Genomic DNA, 20,112 nt, shown 5'->3' with positions numbered 1-20,112 from the left:
ACCCGGGGCAGAGACCTTAGCCATTTATGTATAAAGAAGTGGGGTGCCAGATGGTAAAAGCATCAGGAACAGGGGTGCCTACAGGCCGATGACGTCGTCCCTCTCGAGGTCCGCGTTGGGGTGGCAGCGGGCCCTGGGGTGCTGTACCCCGGAGCTGGGGTCCAAGTCGGGCTTGGCGGCAGCGGCCCCCGGGCGCTCCGCGTCCATGACGCCCAGCACCGCGTCCAGCATGGAGGGGCCTAAATCCAGGTGGAAGGACAGCAGCGGGTCGGCGGGCGCGGGCGTGCGGAGGACCGGCGGCGGGGGCTGCGGCACCGCGGGCGGCGGCGCGGAGCGCGGGGCCCCGGCGGGCGGCGCCCGGGGCTCGGGCGGCGGCCCGCCGCCGTGACGGCTCAGGAACGAAGTGTCCCCGAAGGCGTCGCCACCGCGCCCCACGTGCAGCGTGTGCCGGAAGTCGCCGAGCGGCGCGGAGATGGAGAGGGCGCCGCGCTCCGGCCGCTTCTTGGGCTGCGCGGGGCCCAGCTGCTTCAGCACCGGCATCTGCGGGGTAGGGCCGGGTCAGCGCTGCCTCCTCCGGGAGCGAGTGAGCGAGCGAGGCCGCGTTCCCACCCTGGGCCTAAGGCAGCGAGCGGTTCAAAGGAGGGATTACTTCCATTTGACAGGTGGGGAAACAGCGGCTCCCAGAGGCCCGAGGTCGCAGACCCCAATGGAGGTTGGCCCGCGACCACCACGCCATGCTGATTCCACTAATTACTAACATTCGAGTCTCCCTACAGGCCAGGCAACGGTGCTTCACCGACTCTTCCGAGTGTTTCCTAAACTTGACGGAGAAACTCTGGCTTCTGCCCGACAGAGATTCCCAGGCCCCTTCCCTGAAGGCGGGATGACTTTGTCCATGGAGGGGAGGGACGCAGGCACAGTGCCTGGGACTCACCACACTTGGAGAGGCCTAAGAGAATGTTCAAATGTTTTAATCTATTTTAAAACGTGTGGGAAAGATTTGCCTTTACACCAACACAGCTATAAAATATAAATTAATATATGTCCACGAGACCTTTGCCTAGGGCACAAGCAAGTCCCAATGCAGGCCTGCCTGGAAACTCAAATTTAGGTCTAAGGTGGGCCTGGGAATCTGTATACTTGCACAGCATTTTATCATGAGTATTTGATTCCGAAAGAGACAATATAATGTCTTACTTTTTGCAAATTTCTCTAAAAATGAGCAAGAACAGTGCAAATCTGAAGCTGGCTGCTTGTGCACTACAGGAATAGCTGTGTTACTACCTCGTGGCTCCCCTGGGCTCTATGGTACCTGGAAATGCCTGCCAACCTTTGCCCACATCCTGGAACCTGGCTGTTTTTATGGAGCTTTTGGGAGGGGCTTTGATGACCTTGTACTTTTGTGTTAACAGTCACTGTTATCATCATCGTCATCATAATAAAAAATCGCCTTTCTGTTTGAATTGAAGCACCACCCTTTGCCAGCTGTATGAGTGGGATAAATTATGTGATTTCTCTGTGTCTGTTTCCTCTCTATAAAATGGATAAGGGGTGCCTGGGTGGCTCAGTCGCTTAAGCGTCCGACTTCAGCTCAGGTCATGATCTCACAGTTCGTGAGTTTGAGCCCTGCATCAGGCTCTGTGCTGACAGCTCAGAGCCTGGAGCCTGCTTCAAATTCTATGTCTCCCTCTCTCTCTGCTCCTCCCCGTCTCATGCTCTGTCTCTCCTTCAAAAATAAATAAAAAAACATTAAAAAAATGGATAAAATAACACCACCTTCCTTGAAGGGCATGTAGAAAAATCTCAATTAAAGAAAACTGTACTTGTAATAGTGCCAGCCAATTGGTGGTGCCAGTTGTTGGGGAGGGGGGGGGTGAGGAGGAGGATGTGTCCCCCCAAATAACTAGAACACAATTTAGATTTGATAAAACCCTATGAAGAAGGTAAAGCAGTCAGCACTATTCTTTCAGTAACTAGCACTCTGGGAAACATCACTGAAAATGCAGAGAAAAATTAAAGCTAAAAGGATTTAAAATAACCATGGCTGGATGTGTTCTGAGGATTGTCCTTTACCCCACCCCAACACACACGCACGTGCGCGCGCGCACACACACACTTTACGTTTATTTCCCTGGAAAAACCAGTCTTGATTTTATCACCTCTGTAGTGTTTCTCAAACTCCTCTGACCTCACCTAGATGAGCAAATATATTCTAATTATAACCTGGCACGTAATGGCCTTTCCTCCCCACCACTCCCCCAATAAAAGGGAACAAACATTGGATGAAACAAGACTTACAAGCTAAGGCACTCAGATGCTTTCAATCCTAATCTATTTTATTTGTTTTAAAACGCTGACTTTTTCTCATTAATGAATCTCAACCCACAGTGTAAAATAAAAAGAATCTGCTCCCAGAGCTAGTAGGTGCCCATCATTACTGTGGAGTGAGCCGCAGGTGAAAAGAACACCGAATGGGGGCGCCTGGGTGGCTCCGTCAGTTGAGCGTCCGACTTCGGCTGGGGTCATGATCTCGCGGTTGGTGGGTTCAAGCCCTGTGTCGGGCTCTGAGCTGACAGTTCGGAGCCTGGGGCCTGCTTCAGATTCTCTGTCTCCCTCTCTTTCTGCCTCTCTCCCACTCAGGCTCTCTGTCTCTGTCTCTGTCTCAAAAATTAAATTAAAAAAAAGATCACAGCTCAGCCAACCGCCCAGGTTTCGGTCTGGCTGTGTGGTGTGTGTGGCCTTGGGCAGGTTACTTAACCTTTCTGACCTCATTTCCTCCTGAAAAAAAAAAAAAAAAAAAAAAAGGAACCTAGGGACATAGGGTGATCCCATAACACGTCACAGTCCCTTTGCAAGAACTGGTGAGATGTTGCCAATAAAGTCTGGGCACAGGACCCAGCACACACAGCCAAAGCAGAAGTTCAATAAATGTTCAGTGGACATCTTAGATCATTCTCCCAAGTCCCAGAGAAGGACACACTCACAGAGGGAAAGAGACTTGCCCAAGGTCACAAAACCAGCTCTGTGGGACTCCGGAGCCCAGACTTACCACTTCCACTGCCTGCTGCCTCTTGAACTGACCCCTCCCTGGGCAGCTCTCAGCCGCTGGCTCTTTGCCCTGCCCACGCCCTAGCTTGTCCCTCATGCCACCCTTCTGTGGCTCTCCCAGGCCACGTTACCACCATTTTCCCAGTGCCTGGCCAAACACACCTTTCCGTGGGACCCTGAACTACCTTCCTCAACCTTAAATCTCAGTTTACTCCACTGAAAAATGGGAGTCAGAAAGCCTGTTTGCTAGGCGTACTTGAAAAGTATATTCATGATGCTGATATTGTATTTCCTAAGTCCTTATTCTGGCCCAGGTGGGGGCCTACATGGTTTACTCAAATAAACAAACCCATTCAATCCTCAGAACAACCCAGTGAGGGGAGGAGACCCTTACTCTACAGATGTGGTGGCTGAGGCACAGAGAGAGGGAGTAACTTGCCCGGAGTCACAGGGCAACAAATGTGGGGGGCCCGGTTTGGACACCAGGCAGAGTCTAAACTTGAGAGTCTAAAGCTGGCCACCCTGTTGCCCACAGACCCCTTTGGATGGGGCGGGTGGGTGTGTTATCCCCATGGAAAAAACAACGTCCGGAGATGCTCTAAAGTCCCGGGATTTCCTGCACCCTTGACCATATCTGTTTGCTTTGCTTTTTTTTTTTTTTTTCCATTCCAGACTGAGCGCAATGAATTAGAAATCGTTTTGGAGCGCGGCCTCTTGGTGCTAGCTCTGAGGGCCTCGGGTAAGTGGCCCCAGCCTCGGTGTCCTCTTAAATAGAAGGCTCTAGTCTCCCTCTAGCAGAGCTGAGTGCTCGACACAATGAGATCATGCTCGGAAAAACTCCGTCAGCCGGCCAAGGCTCGTACAGAGCGCTGTTGTTTGGCGGAGTGCTGGCGCAAGGGTGGGAGCCCGGGGGCCCTGGCCCCGCGACTCGACCGGGCCGCCCTCCTCCCGCCTCCCTGCGCCCCTGCAGGCCCGCAGCTGCAGCGGCAGGAGAGGAGGGCACAGCTGGTTCACCTCCGTCCCCTCCAGCCCCAGCCCCGCCAAGACGGAAATAACCGCCCGCTCCAGACCCGGCCCGACCGGTTCTGGGCTCTGGGGGAGAGGTGGCCAGGCGGGTGGGGCCGAGGCGGGGCCGGGTCCGCGGGTGGGAGACACCTCCCCCCCGCCTTGGGCTCGCCGCGCTTGCTGGGGCCACGTGGCTGCCGCCTGCGGTCCCTTCGCGCGTCTTGTCCCGCGTGCCCCCCGGGCCTGAGCCGGGGCCCCGGGACCCCGGCTCCCCGCTGCCCCTTACCTCGTGGCCCTCGCGGAGTGGGGCAGGCGCGCTCTCGGGCTCCGACTGGGACGCCCCTCTCCTTGGTTCGGAGCCCGCCTCTGCCTCCGAGTCCCAAGTCCGCTCCTTCTTCCTTTTTCCTCCGGGCGGATCACACCTGGCAAAGTGTCATGCGGGACCTGGAGGGGGGGTCCAGGACCCAGGCGTCCTCCTCAGGACCCCTCCTCTCTCAGGTTCCAGGGGTCCTGCCTCCTACCTCTCTTACTCCTCAGACCCAGGAGTCCCAGGTCCCCCCCCCCCCCCCCCCCCCCGGACCCTGGGGTCCAGGCCGCCGACCCTCCCTGCCTCAGACCCAAGGAGTCCGGGCCCTCACCCCTGGCAGGCCCTGGCCTCGGGTCCCTTCTTACCTGCACCGGGGACCGAAGTGTCAGCCCCTCTCGGGGGGCCATGGTAGGAGCCCAAACGGGCCGCGAAGTCACTGCCCAGTCCAGCCCAGTCCCTCTGGGGCAGAGAGGGTTAAGGCCCAGGCCCCTCCCCGCCTTCCTTATCCCCCAAAAGTTTGCCTCTAGGATTTAAAGGACTAGAAAGCGGTGGTGGAAAAGCCGAGGCCTCCGGGCTGAGTGTGGGGGCGGGCCTGGGCCGGACCGGGTGCGCACAGAGGACACGCAGAAGGGGTGGGGGATGGACAGGGCGCGCCCCCCTCCCAGCCCAGCCCCTCCTCCTGCCCAGCTTGGAATTTCCTGAAACTGGGGAAGTCTGGCTGTTTAGAAGAGTAATTTCTTCCAGATTGCAGCTGTTGGAGGAGTGTCTGTGGTGTGTGTGTGTGTGTGTGTGTGTGTGTGTGTGTGTGTAGAGGGAGGGCAGGAGAGAGGGAGGGAGAGGGAGGGAGAGGGAAAGAGAATGTGAGAGAATGAAACAGACAAGGTCCCTGAGCCCGCAGGAGCAGCTCTGACCCTGCTTTGGAGAGTTTCCTGGGCGAATGTCCCTGCCTGACACTGCTCATGGAAAGATCATTCCGTGACTCTGAGCATTTGCACCTTTTGGTGACAAGAGGAGTCTCAGATTTGAATGTTGGGAAGATCCCCCCCCAGGAGGCACGAGGGAGGGCCTTCCCAGGAGAGTGGAGTCCCCAGAGAGGAGGCTGGTTGGGAGGAGGCCCAGGGAGGAGGCTGTCTTAGTTGTGAGCTGGGGCTGGCGAAGACAGTCAATCTCACAGGTAACAAGGAAGTGAAGCTTGAACAAAGCCTCCAAGGAGGGGCCAGTTATAGAGCCGAGGAGAAGAGGAAGAACACTCAGAGCTGGCTGGGAGCCCAGGTGAGCAGAGGAGGACCACAGGCAAAAAGCACTCTCTAAAATGCAGAGATCAGCTCAAAAGCCACTGGGAGCTTAGATTTTTGTCCTGGAGCCTGGGGTACTGAAGGGGTACCCCAGGATAGGATAGCAGGGTCGGATCCAGGCATTAGAAAGTTCCTGGAGGGGAGTGCCTGGGTGGCTCAGTTGGTTAAGTGGCCGACTTTGGCTCAGGTCATGATCTCGCGGTCCGTGAGTTCGAGCCCCGCGTCGGGCTCTGTGCTGACAGCTCAGAGCCTGGAGCCTGCTTCAGATTCTGTGTCTCCCTCTCTCTGACCCTCCCCTGTTCATGCTCTGTCTCTCTCTGTCTCAAAAAAATAAATAAACGTTAAAAAAATTAAAAAAAAAAAGAAAGTTCCTGGAGGGTGGGCGCCGGGTGGCTCAGTCCATTAAGCATCCCTCTTTGGCTCAGGTCATGATCACAGTTTGTGAGTTTGAGCCCGGCATGTGGCTCTGTGCTGACAGCTTAGAGCCTGCTTGGGATTCTCTCTCCCTCTCTCTCTGTCTTTCCCAATTTTTATGCTCTCTCTCTCAAAAGAAATAAACTTAAATAAATAAATAAAATAAAATTGCAGTCCTTAAAGCTCACCGTCCCTTTGCCCTGCTTAAAAAAAAATGAAAGAAAGAAAGAAAGAAAGAAAGAAAGAAAGAAGAAAGTTCCCTCTGGGATTCACAAGAGGAATGCTGCATTTCAAATCCAGCATTTTAGGGTGGATTTAGGGTGGATGGGGGGGAGGGGTTTACACAAAACTCAGTAACCAAGATAAATAATATAATTAAATATAGATTTTTAGCAAACACTTTTATTGGCGTTAAATCCACACCACATTAAAGGAACTATTTAAAAGTGATGTCTGGTACATCCCCAGTGTTATACAACCACCACCTCTGTCCAGCTCCAAACCATTTTCATCACTCTCTAAAGGAAGCCCCTTATCCCTAAGCCAGTCCCTCCCTATTTCCCCACCTGCAGCTCCTACAGCCACCAGTCTGCTTTCTGTCTCTCCGGATTTGCTTGTTCAGGACGTCTCACAGACACTGAATCCTATGCTATGTGGCCTTCTGTGTTCCACTTCTCTCACTGAGCATAGTGTCCTCAAGGTTCATCCACGCTGTAGCATGTGTTGGTGCTTAATTCATTTTACGGCTGAATGATATTCCATGGCACAGACAGACCACATTTTGTCTAAAATAAAGAACATTTTAATGCCCTATTTTGAAAATGGATGTATAAAATGAACAAAAAAAAAATCAAAACTTCAAGGAAAGACAGGATCAGGCTGGTGGAAAGCTTTCTGGGGTCCCGACAAAAGGAAAAAAATCAGTCACTCTGATCCCATCTTCATTTGAGTTTTTGATATTTTGTTCATCACGGATGTGTTATTGATCCTTTTTGTCGCATTTATTTGTTTGTTGTGTTACAGCGTTGTCAACCTTGGTTACTGAATCTTTGATGTTTCCTTAATTTTTTTTTTTTTTTTTGGCAGTGTCCTTTTCCCGGACCTGGCCAGGAAGCTGTGAGGCTGGGTGCAGGGACCCTGGAGAGGGACCTGAGTTGGAGCCAGGGCCACAAGAATGGAGAGGAAATTAACAACGCAAAGGGATTCAGGCAGGTTCACTTGGACTTGAGAACCGAAAGGGATTTGCAGGAGAGAGAGAAGCAAGGATGAGAGTATTGTTTTTCCATTGATGGTGGAAAGAATCTCCACAACCTATATGGTTGACAACCACCGCATTTTTTTAAATTTTTAAATTTTTCCAATATATGAAATTTATTGTCAAATTGGTTTCCATACACCACCCAGTGCTCATCCCCAAAGGTGCCCTCCTCAATACCCATCCCCCACCCTCCCCTCCCTCCCACCCCCCATCAACCCTCAGTTTGTTCTCAGTTTTTAAGAGTCTCTTATGCTTTGGCTCTCTCCCACTCTAACCTCTTTTTTTTTTTTTTCCTTCCCCTCCCCCATGGGTTCCTGTTAAGTTTCTCAGGATCCACATAAGAGTGAAACCATATGGTATCTGTCTTTCTCTGTATGGCTTATTTCACTTAGCATCACACTCTCCAGTTCCATCCACGTTGCTACAAAGGGCCCTATTTCATTCTTTCTCATTGCCACGTAGTACTCCATTGTGTATATAAACCACAATTTCTTTATCCATTCATCAGTTGATGGACATTTAGGCTCTTTCCATAATTTGGCTATTGTTGAGAGTGCTGCTATAAACATTGGGGTACAAGTGCCCCTATGCATCAGTACTCCTGTATCCCTTGGGTAAATTCCTAGCAGTGCTATTGCTGGGTCATAGGGTAGGTCTATTTTTAATTTTTTGAGGAACCTCCACACTGTTTTCCAGAGTGGCTGCACCAATTTGCATTCCCACCAACAGTGCAAGAGGGTTCCCGTTTCTCCACATCCTCGCCAGCATCTATAGTCTCCTGATTTGTTCATTTTGGCCACTCTGACTGGCGTGAGGTGATATCTGAGTGTGGTTTTGATTTGTATTTCCCTGATAAGGAGCAACGTTGAGCATCTTTTCATGTGCCTGTTGGCCATCCGGATGTCTTCTTTAGAGAAGTGTCTATTCATGTTTTCTGCCCATTTCTTCACTGGGTTATTTGTTTTTCGGGTGTGGAGTTTGGTGAACTCTTTATAGATTTTGGATACTAGCCCTTTGTCCGATATGTCATTTGCGAATATCTTTTCCCATTCCATTGGTTGCCTTTTAGTTTTGTTGGTTGTTTCCTTTGCTGTGCAGAAGCTTTTTATCTTCATAAGGTCCCAGTAATTCACTTTTGCTTTTAATTCCCTTGCCTTTGGGGATGTGTCGAGTAAGAGATTGCTACGGCTGTGGTCAGAGAGGTCTTTTCCTGCTTTCTCCTCTAGGGTTTTGATGGTTTCCTGTCTCACATTCGGGTCCTTTATCCATTTTGAGTTTATTTTTGTGAATGGTGTGAGAAAGTGGTCTAGTTTCAACCTTCTGCATGTTGCTGTCCAGTTCTCCCAGCACCATTTGTTAAAGAGACTGTCGGGGCGCCTGGGTGGCGCAGTCGGTTGAGCGTCCGACTTCAGCCAGGTCACGATCTCGCGGACTGGGAGTTCGAGCCCCGCGTCAGGTTCTGGGCTGATGGCTCAGAACCTGGAGCCTGTTTCCGATTCTGTGTCTCCCTCTCTCTCTCTGCCCCTCCCCCGTTCATGCTCTGTCTCTCTCTGTCCCAAAAATAAATAAACGTTGAAAAAAAAAATTAAAAAAAAAAAAAAAAGAGACTGTCTTTTTTCCTTTGGATGTTCTTTCCTGCTTTGTCAAAGATGAGTTGGCCATACCATACGTTTGTGGGTCTAGTTCTGGGGTTTCTATTCTATTCCATTGGTCTATGTGTCTGTTTTTGTGCCAACCACCGCATTTTTTTATTCCAAGGTGTCTGTAGGTCAGAGTCCGGGTGGGTCCTTAGGCCTCTCAGGGCTGAAATCAAGATGTCGATATGGCGATCTTCTTCCAAGCTCTTTCAAGGTATTGGCTGAATTCAGTTCCTTGTGGCCATAGGACTGAGGTTCCTGGCTCTGACTAGCTGTCAGCTGGGGCCTGGTCTGCTCCTAGAAGCTGTCTGCCTCCTCATGCTTTCCATGAAGCTCCCCTCTGGCAGCAGTGAGTTGAATCCCTCCTAGGCTTCAAATCTCTTGGATTCCCCATTCTCTTCATCTCTCTCCTGCCTCTGGCCACAGAAAGTTCTCTGCTTCTAAGGGCTCATGTGATTAGATGGGCCTACCTGGGTAACACAGGTGTATCAGTCAGGGTTCTCCAGGGAACCAGGACATATCCTACGTGTATGTACATACACACACGTACTAAGATATACAGGGATTCGTGAGATGGAGATTGGATTGGAGAAGGTCATCAAAACCTTACTAGTCAAAGTTTATTTCTCTCTCTACAAATAGGATGTGTTCATGTATTGTTGTGTAACTAAAAATTACATTGAAAACAAAATAGTAGCAAATGTATCCAAACCAAACAAAGAAGATATATAATTAAGATACCTACATAGTTAAGATATATATAAAATATTAATTTCTACTGATTACTAGGGAATACGGTTAACAAATCATATATATATGATTAGTTGCTATATATATATATATTAGTTGCATATATATATGATTAGTTGCAATATATATATGATTAGTTACAATATATATATATTAGTTGCAGATATATATGATTAGTTACAATATATATATGATTATTTACTATATATATATATATATATATATATATATATATACACACCATATATATATGATTTGTTGCAAGGAATTGGGTTTTGTGCTTGTAGGGCTGGCAGGACACAAATCCACAGGACTGACTGGAAGCTCTGTCGGTCAGGAGAAGATGGAGCAGAATTCCTTTTCCCTCAGAGAAACCTTTATTTTGCTCAACTGATTGGATGAGACCCCTTCCCCCGCCATGTTCTCTCCTTTACTTAGAGTAAAGTGACTGTAGACATTTAACCACATCTACAAAATGCTTCCATAGCAACACCTGGGTTAGTGTTTGACTAAATAACCAGATGCTGTAGACTGGCCAAGTGGACACAAGATTCACCATCACACCAGGATAATCTATTTTAAGGTCTGTAAGTTACTTTAATCGTATCTGCAAAGTCCCTTTGCTCTGTGATCAACATATTCGTGAGTTTCGGGCATTCATGCCTGGACATCTTGAGAGGTGCATTTTGTCTACCTCAACAACCCTCAGAAAGCAGGTTCTGGGGGATGATGAGGCCACCATCAAGGTGGAGAACAGGGGGTGGGAGTGAGACAGGCTGGGGGTTGTACCCAGGAAAGCAGGAAGCAAGGTGAGTTTATGGGCCACTGACCTGCACAGTCGCTTGGGGCCCTGTGCTCAGAAACGCTGTGCACTTGGTTTAATGATCTCCTGTGACTATCTTGAAATTATTAACAATTTTGAACAAGGGACCCCACATTTTCATTTGCAATGCACCCCCCACCCCGATTGTGTAGCTGGTTCTGGGGTGAAGTGCAGGAAGAGCAGAGGCTTGGGACAAAGCATCCGAGAAGTGTGACATTGGAGGGCTAGCAAGAAGGAAAGAAACTTGCTTGGACAAGGTCCTGGCAGCAGCCAGAGAAAGAGGGGGAGAGAGATGGGATCCAGAAGCTCAGGGAAGTCAGACAGTCTCTCACCACAGTCTCAAAAGCAGGCCAACGTGATAAGAAGATTCACTGGATTCAGTAACAACCCAGAGACCTGATAACGGCCTGGGTGAGCATCCGGGGGGCTGGCAACGGAAGCCAGATTGCCCTGGGTGGGGGAGGAGGCAGAGAGGAGGTGCAGACCCCAGGAGTCTGGCAGTGACAGGAACGGAGGAGAGATAAGAGTCAGATAGGGGTCAGAAAAAGAGTATTGTTTCTTTGGTTGCTTTGGGTACATTTGCTACTATTTTGTTTTGTTGTTAATGTAATTTTTAGTTACATGAACAATACATGAACACATCTGTTTGTAAAGATCGAGAAATAGACCTCAACTAATAAGGTTTCGATGGGATTCTCCAATCCAGTCTCCATCTTGTGTATCCCCTGAAATTAATTTGGGGTGTACACCTCCCAAATGGTCTGGGTTCTTGCAAACACATAGACCAGCATTTTCCACCTTCATCCTATGCCATTTGGAGCCAGATCATTCTTTGTCACGGGTGGGCTGTCCTGTGCACGTGGGATGCGCAGCCCCATCCCCTGGCCCCCACCCACTGGATACCAGTAGCACCCCTGCCTCCCCTCAAATGTCCCCTGTAGGGGGGATATTGCCTCTTGTTGAGTACTGCTGATCGAGATGGTGCTCAAAGAAAACACTGAAAAGAATTTTTTTGACATTTATTTATTTTTGAGAGACAGAGGATGAGCGGGGGAGGGGGGGGGAGAGAGAGAGAGAGAGAGAGAGAGAGAGACAGAATATGAAGCAGGCTCCAGGTTCTGAGCTGTCAGCACAGAGCCTGACATGGGGCTCAAACTCATGAACTGCAAGATCATGACCTGAGCTGAAATCATGAGTCGGAGGCTTAACCGGCTGAACCACCAGGCGCCTCTATTTTATTTTGTTTTTAAAAGTAATCTCTATGCCCAATGTGGGGCTTGAACTCATGACCTGGAGATTAAGCATCTCATGCTTTACTGACTGAGCCAGGCAAGTGCCCCTACATACATATTTCAAAAGGAGGCTTGAGCTTATTTCCGCATTTTGAAAATGATGTACAACAACAACAACGATAATAATAATAACAGCAGCTAACATCTATCGAGTGCTTAGAATCTTCTGGAAACTGCTCTAAGCCCTCTGTGTATGTAACCTCATTTAATTCTTGCAATAGAATTGTGTGTTTGGTGGGTGGTGGAGGTTGATATTATTATCCTCATATTACAAATAAGGAAACTGAGGCACACAACAGAAAGGTGTTTTAAAATTCATTTTTCAACGTTTATTTATTTTTGGGACAGAGAGAGACAGAGCATGAACGGGGGAGGGGCAGAGAGAGAGGGAGACACAGAATCGGAAACAGGCTCCAGGTTCTGAGCCATCAGCCCAGAGCCTGACGCGGGGCTCGAACTCCCAGACCGCGAGATCGTGACCTGGCTGAAGTCGGACGCTTAACCGACTGCGCCACCCAGGCGCCCCTAAAATTCATTTTTAAATTAATTTTAATTTTTAGGTAACTTAGCTAATGTAGCTGTTAAGGTGTGCAGGTGGGATTTTAATTCAGGCAGGCTGACCCTGACAGGGAAGGAGTGATGGAAAATACAAGAGAGGGTATGTTCTACGATGGAGAGGACCCCCAGGAGCAAGGAAGACAGGGATCTGTCCAACAGAACTTTCTGGAATGATGGGAATGTCCTGTTATCTGCATTATACAATATGGTAGCCATGTGTGGCTGCTGAGCTCTTGAAATGTGGCTAGTGGAACCGAAGAACTGAAATTTAAAATTTACTTAATTTTACTTAATGAAAAAAAATTTAATGTCTATTTTTGAGAGGGGGGAGGGGCAGAGAGAGAGGGAGACGCAGAATTTGAAAGCAGGCTCCAGGCTCTGAGCAGCACATGAGGAAATGGAGGCCAGGGGAGTCAGAGGCCATAAGGGTGCAGTGGCCAATGCACGAGCTATGGGGGTTTCTCCACCAGCTCAGAGATGTGAACAGGGGAGATTGAGGTGCAGGGTAGCCCAAGGTCGGGTTTTGCCACCAGAAGGGATTTCCAGCACCCAAAAGGACTTTGAAACACCCCCATCTAGGTTCAGAGGGAGAGGAGAGAGGCCCAGAGAGGAAAGACAGAGAGAGAATGAGAGAGAGAGAGAGACAGAGACAGAGAGACAGAAGCACACATAAAGAGAAAGAGAGAAATCTATATCAGAGAGAAGAGGCCCCAGAAAGATGGAGACAGAGAGGGAGGCAGAAGAGAGGGGGTGAGGACCATGCCAGCAGAGGGAGCCCCAGGAGAAACCATGGCACCAGGAGTGGTCTGCAACCAGTCTGCCTGCTTCCCAGGACAGCCTTGTTCTGTCTCTGGAGTGCCCTGTCATGAGTCTCAGCTCCTTCCTCCTTCCCACTGAGCCATCTCCCAGTGCCTGTATCTCCCATGCAACTAAGACCATGTACAATTCCTTACTCCTCTGTCCCACCCAGGGAAAGGTCCTGGGATTCCACTGCAGGAGCAACTCTTCTGGTACCAGTGGAACGTCTGAGGCAGGAGGGAAGGGCCAAACTCCTGGCCAAGTACTCTGAGCCTCTGGAGTGGTAGAGGGGATTCCTCAGATCTTTCCTGCCTTGGTGCTAAATGTGAGCAGGTGGGATTGTGGTAAAAGCCCATTCACTGGCATCATACAGGCTTGGCTTCGGGCCCCATTTCCACCAACTCTTGCCCCAGTGACCCCATGCTGGTCACTTTCAGCTCTTGGCCTCAGTGTCTTTACCTGTATCAGTTGTCAGTGGTTCTAACAGTAATCTATCAAAGAGCATCCGTCATTCTTGAACACAGGCAGTTTATCAGGCTGTGTCTAGGCACATAATGACTAGGGTGATGATGATGATGATGATGATAACAACTCTCATTCCTGCATGAGAGCTAACTCTATGTCAGGCACCTTACTCCACACACCACATATAAAACTGTTTAGTTTCTTACCAAAACCCTGTGAAATAGATCCTAGCATTATCCTCATTGTATACATGACAACACAGAGGCATGGGGGTGACTCTCCCTAAGTCATGTAGTTAATGAGACAGACCTACGGTCAAATCCCAGGCTACCCGGCTCCAGATCTTTCCCACTTAGCTGAACTTCTTGTCTCCTGTGAAAGGCAAAGTATAACAATCTCTGACCATCAATCAATCTTCTGAACATTCCTGCGAAGCAGGCACCCATCTTACAGAAAATCAGAGGGAGCCTCAGAGAGGTGAAATGATATTCCCAAGGACACAGCTAGCAAGAGGCAGCTCTACGTTTTGAAACCAGTTTGCTGTACCCCCAAGTCTGTTATCCTTTGGCCATGCTCAAAAGTCGGTACCCTGAACTTGGTCTGGTAAGGGGTCTTCTGCGGTAATGAGCTTGAGGTAACATTAATGCTGAGTGTGGGGCTAACATTCTGAGCTTCTGAATTCTGTCTCTGTTCAGGATGCACGGATTGCCAAGGGGGTCTGAGTTAATGTCAAATACTGACATCCCCCTGTATTTTTGCAACTTACTCTTAAGTTCTGACTGAATATTTTTATTTGACTCCTGCGTGGAGACTATATAGGAGGACCAAAGATAGGGGCTCAGTAAGCCAAGCTTGCCAACCGAGGTATCAGAATATGGCAAATTTGTGCCCCCCCCCCCCGACTCTAGCCATGGTGCTGAAACGTACCGAATAGGGAAGTCCCGGTCAGCACCATGGACAGCAAAGACAGAACCCACCCACTGGAGGTTGGGTCCTGATGGGTGAAATAGGGAGGGTGCTTATACACAGGTCCAGGGTGCTGGGGACACCCAAAGAAGGAGACAAAATTTTGCAGGAGAGAGGGAAGCTCAACATGTAGATGCGGATCACATTGACCACAGAATGCTGTCGTCTGGGGACATAATTTCTACTCTACACTGGGGCAGGCAGAGACACAGCAATAAAGAAAGTACTCTGGACTTTGGTCGTAATGTTGTATTTTCTGGATACGTGTACAATCTGAGTACACGCACCCATAAAGTGTCAAGGCTGTTCTGCCTGCTTTAAAAACAAACATTAATTACATCATAGCTGTTTCTTCCTGTTGCAAGAAAGTTCATATAGCATAGAATTGACCATTAACCATTTAAAAGTGTACAATTCGGTGGCATTTGGTACATTCACAATCTTGTGCAGCTGTCACCTCTAATTAGTTTCAGGGTGTTTTCATCATCTCAAAAGGAAGCCCTGTTCCCACTGTTATCAGTCAGAGTTTGTCCCAGAAACAGAACCAAATAAGATGGGTGTATATATATAAACAGCTTTATTATAAGGAATTGGCTTATGCCATTATGGAGGCTAGTAAGTCCACAATGTGAAGGGTGGGCTGGCAGGCTGGAGACTCAGGAAGGCTGATGTTCAGGTCCAAAGGCTGTCCGCTGGCAAAATTCCTTCTTGCTCAGAGGAGATCAGTTTTTGTTGTATTAACTGATTGGATGAGACCCACTCACATTATGGAGAGCAACCTGCTTTACTCAAAGTTCATCAAATAAATTTTTTTTAATTTCAAGTTTTTATTTAAATTTTAGTTAGATAACATATATGGTAAAATTGGTTTCAGGAGTGGAATTCAGTGACTCATCACTTCCATACAACACCCAGAGCTCATCAAAAGTACCCTCCTTAATCCCCATCACTCATCCAGCCCATCTCCCACACACCTCCATCTATTAACCCTCACTTTCTTCTCTACTGTTAAGAGTCTCTTATGGTCTGCTTCCCTCTCTCATTGCCCCCCTGCCCCTATGTTCATCTGTTTTGTTTCTTAAATTCCACATATGAGTGAAATCATATGGTATTTGTCTCTCTCTCACTGACATATTTTACTTAGCATAATGCTTTCTAGCTCCACCCATGTTGTTGCAAATGGCAAGATTTCATTCTTTTTGATGGCCGAGTAATATTCCATTGGATATATACAGCACATTTTCTTTATCCATTCATCATTCGATGGAAACTTACCAAATAAATGTTAAAGCATCCAAAAACACCCTCACAGAAACATCCAGAATAATGTTTTACTACACATCGACCATGGGCCCAGCTAAGTTGACACACAAAATTAACTATCACAAAGTCCTTTGTCAACTTGCCACCCATATGCATCTCAAACTATAATTAATCTCCAGCTAAACATGATGATGAGGTCATACTTCCACCCGATATGATGCAACCACCCTTCATACAACTGGAAACACACCAACCCTTTCCTCAGAATAGGATCAAAGTCCTTGGGTGATATTCACTCTTTTCCTTGTATCTCATAACTCATTACTATGGCGTAAAGTTGATAGTACTTAAATAAATACAATGATATAAACTAATACATTTTATGTTAGATGTTAAGAGACAGGAGAGGGAAGAAAACAGAAAACAAAGATACGTATAAAGATATAATATAATATAATAATATAATTTAAAATAAAATTAGGAGGAAATGCTAATGACAATTGCAGGCTTCACTTCTGTAACTGGTCACGTGGTCATAGCTGGTATCTATAACTACCTTTTCCACCACCCATTCCATATTTTCTTTGTCCTGGGTAAACACCTCAACTGGTTGTGGTTCTTTGCCTGGTATGATGATTCAAATCTACCCTGCTGAAGGGACTGGGCTGTTTAGTAGTCCTGTCTGGATTAGATTGTTGTGATTTCTCATTGATCTTATTCACAGGGCAGGTGGTACTAAGAGACACCCTAAGGGATCTGCTGTGTTCCAGACATACTCTTTCTCACCTCTGTCACAACAGAGCAGCAATCCAGTCTCCCGTTGGTAATCAATAATTCCTTTCTGTGCCTGTGGATTCAGAGGCAGGAGGAGCCCAAAGTGGCCTGGAGGCATTCTTCGCTTCCAGGTCAATAGAATCATGGTTGCATCTCCTAGTGGACGCATTTGGAATAAGAGCTCTAGGCCAGCAAAGCGTAAGGTCACAGGAAGGAAAGCATAAGGCAGGAAGGAACAGTTTAGCTAGTGTGTCACTAGGAATAATAGCGTCATTCCCATTTGTAGCCCTCGATTGCTGGAGTCTTGAATCCTGGCTACTGGAGAAACAGAACCATACATTAGACACTGATTCAGAGCATGTACAGCGTCCTGGAAAACAATGTCTCAGCCCTGTGATGTATTGCCATTTAGCTGATGCCGTAGCTGAATCTTCAAAGGCCTTTCCAGCGTTCTATCAAGCCAGGTGCTTCAGGATGGTGGGGAACATGGTAAGACCAGTGAATTCCTTTTTTTCCTCTTTATTGCACAGATTTTTACTATTGCTGGGGTTAATAGTCTTTTTTTTTTTTTTTTTTTTAGTAATTTATTGTCATGTTAGCTAACATACAGTGTACACAATGTAGTCTTGGCTTTGGGAGTAGATTCCCGTGATTCATCACATACATACAACACCCACTGCTCATCCCAACAAGCGCCCTCCTCAATGCCTATCTCCCATTTTCTCCACCCCAAGCCCCCACCCTCATAAACCCTCAGTTTGTTCTCTGTACTTAAGAGTCTCTTATGGTTTCCCTCCCTCTCTGTTTTTATCTTATTTTTCCTTCCCTTCTCCTATGGTCCTCGAGCATGAGGCCATTGCCACACCTCTTTGACTGTGAAGTGAGTTCCTTGGTCAGATGCAAGGATAGCATGATAGCAGTCAAGACATTCTGTAAGTCCACCAATGGTAGTTTCAACAGAAGCATGGTGTGCATGGAAGGTAAATTTGAATCCAGAGTAAGGGTCTACTGAAGTAAGGACAAAATACAGCCCCTTCCATGATGGGAGAGTCTCGGTGCAATCATCCTGCCACCAGGTGGCTGGCTGATCACCCTGAGGAATGATTCCCTATCAGTGTTGGTCTCTGCTGCTGGCAGATTGGGCACTCAGCAATGACCAAAACCAGGTCAGCTTTATTGAGTGTCAGTCCCTGTTCCTGAGCCCATGCACAACCCTCATTCCTGCCACTGTGGCCACTTTGTTCATGCACCCAATGACAGGGGTGGCTGGGGAAAGAGGCTGACTGGTATCCACAGAACGGGGCATCCCATCCACGTGATTATCAAAATTCTCCTCCACTGAGGTCACTCTTTTGTGAGCATTCAGATGGGACACAATTATCTTCATGGTCTTTTTTCTTTGCCCCTACTTCTTTCCTAGGCTTCTTTGTCACCAATTTCCTAATTGTGTTGCTTCCAAGTGCCCGACCATCCAGCCAAACCATTGGCCACAGCCCACGAATTGGTATATAATCCTATTTCTGGTCATTTCCCTTTCCAAGCACAGTGGACAACCACATGCACTGTTCAAAATTCTGTCCACTGGGAGGATTTCCTTCACCATGTCCTTCAGGGGTGTCCCAGGGAGGGGTTACAGTGGTGCAGCATCCACTTTCAGGTGCTGCACGCATATTGTGCAAGACCATCGTTAAACATGTCCAAGCTTTCCCGTCCTCTGTAAGCTGATCATACGGAGCACCCCACGAGCATAAGTGCAGGCTGTGAGACAGATAGTGTAGCAGGAGTGGAGACCGTGTGCATCTGGGCCACTTCTTCATGTAACTTGCTCTGCCTGTGGGGCCGCTGGACCTCTCTCTCTCTTCATCTTTCTCTCAATTGATCCATCACTGCCAATAGCTATGAATAGCCTTCAGTAATCTGAACATCCCACACATGTTTTTCTGAGATCATGTCGAACCCCCATGCAGACACTGTCTCTGTATTTACAGTTGAAATGATAATCACTTCCCAGCAAGGAGGTGACCTTGCTAAGTGTCCCAAGCTTAAAAAAAATTTCTTTTCAATGTTTATTTATTTTTGAAAGAGAGAGAGAGAGACAGAGTGTGACTGGGAGAGGGGCAGAGAGAGAGACATACACAGAATCCAAATTGGGCTCCAGGCTCTCAGCTGTCAACACAGACCCCAATGCGGGGCTCAAACTTGTGAACTGTGAGATCATGACCTGAGCCAAAGTTGGATGCTTAACCAACTGAGCCACCCAAGCACCCCTCTCGTTGTGGTTTGATTTGTATTTCCCGGATGATGAGTGGTGTTGAGCACTTTTTCATATGTTGGTTGGTCATCTGGATGTCTTCTTTGGAGAAGTGTCTATTCATGTCTTTTGCCCATTTCTTCAGTGGACTATTTGTTTTTTGGGTGTTGAGTTTGGTAAGTTCTCTATAGATTTTGGATACTAACCCTTTATCTGATATGTCATTTGCAAATATCTTCTCCCATTCTGTCGGTTGCCTTTCAGTTTTGCTGATTGTTTCCTTCGCTCTGCAGAAGCTTTTTATTTTGACGAGGTCCCAGTAGTTCCTTTTTGCTTTTGTTTCCCTTGCCTCCGGAGACGTGTTGAGTAAGAAGTTGCTGCGGCCAAGGTCAAAGTCCATTTGAGTTTATTTTTGTGTATGGTGTAAGAAAGTGGTCCAGGTTCATTCTTCTGCATGTCGCTGTCCAGTTTTCCCAGCACCACTTGCTGAAGAGACTGTCTTTTTCCATTGGATATTCTTTCCTGCTTTGTCAAAATTAGTTGGCCATATACTTGTGGGTCCATTTCTGGGCTCTCCATTCCATTCCATTGATCTATGTGTCTGTTTTTTGTGCCAGTACCATACTGTCTTTGATGATTACAGCTTTGTAATACATCTTGAAGTCCAGAATTGTGATGCCCCCAGGTTTGGTTTTCTTTTTCAACATTCCTTTGGCCACTCAGAGTCTTTTCTAGTTCCATACAAATTTTAGGATTGTTTGTTCTAGCTCCGTGAAGAATGATGGTGTTATTTTGATAGGGATTGCATTGAATATGTAGATTGCTTGGGATAGTATTGGCATTTTAACAATATTTGTTCTTCTTATCCAGGAGCATGGAATCTTTTTCCATTTTTTTGTGTCTTCTTCAATTTCTTTCATTAGCTTTCTATAGTTTTCAGTGTATAGATTTTTCACTCTTTGGTTGGATTTATTCCTAGGTATTTTATGGTTTTTGGTGCAATTGTAAATGGTATCGATGCCTTGATTTCTCTTTCTGTTGCTTCATTACTGGTGTATAGGAATGCAACCAATTTCTGTGCATTGATTTTATATCCTGCAACATTGCTGAATTCATGGATCCGTTCTAGCAGGGTCTGTGTGTGTGTGTGTGTGTGTGTGTGTGGAATCTTTTGGCTTTTCCATAAAGAGTATCATGTCATCTGCAAA

The 20,112-nt window shown here is 47.6% G+C and overlaps 1 protein-coding gene across 4 annotated transcripts; it reads right to left on the bottom strand.

Moving 5' to 3' along the window:
- Positions 1 to 10: 10 nt before the first annotated feature.
- CDC42EP5 (CDC42 effector protein 5) lies at positions 11 to 5,105 on the bottom strand. Of its 4 annotated transcripts, none has more exons than XM_023246052.2 (3): positions 4,726 to 5,105; positions 4,340 to 4,497; positions 11 to 540 (listed from the first exon to the last, which is right to left on the bottom strand). In XM_023246052.2, exon 3 carries the CDS (start codon positions 538 to 540, stop codon positions 79 to 81), a length of 462 nt encoding a protein of 153 aa, XP_023101820.1. In that variant the 5' UTR covers positions 4,340 to 4,497; positions 4,726 to 5,105; the 3' UTR covers positions 11 to 78. The 4 variants fall into 4 exon arrangements, with proteins under 4 accessions (XP_023101820.1, XP_023101818.1, XP_023101819.1 ...); XM_023246050.2 differs by having other exon boundaries at positions 11 to 949; positions 4,340 to 4,475; positions 4,726 to 5,098; XM_023246051.2 differs by having other exon boundaries at positions 11 to 616; positions 4,340 to 4,475; positions 4,726 to 5,093.
- Positions 5,106 to 20,112: the final 15,007 nt, after the last annotated feature.

The sequence above is a fragment of the Felis catus genome, chromosome E2 (assembly GCF_018350175.1).
Source record: "Felis catus isolate Fca126 chromosome E2, F.catus_Fca126_mat1.0, whole genome shotgun sequence".
In the NCBI taxonomy this organism is placed as follows: Eukaryota; Metazoa; Chordata; class Mammalia; order Carnivora; family Felidae; genus Felis; species Felis catus.
This window is presented reverse-complemented; position numbering and strand designations above follow the sequence as displayed.

What these genes read in the sequence shown, in the direction of transcription:
- CDC42EP5 (XM_023246052.2), bottom strand. Translation starts at nt 540, where the DNA reads ATGCCGGTGCTGAAGCAGCTGGGCCCCGCGCAGCCCAAGAAGCGGCCG.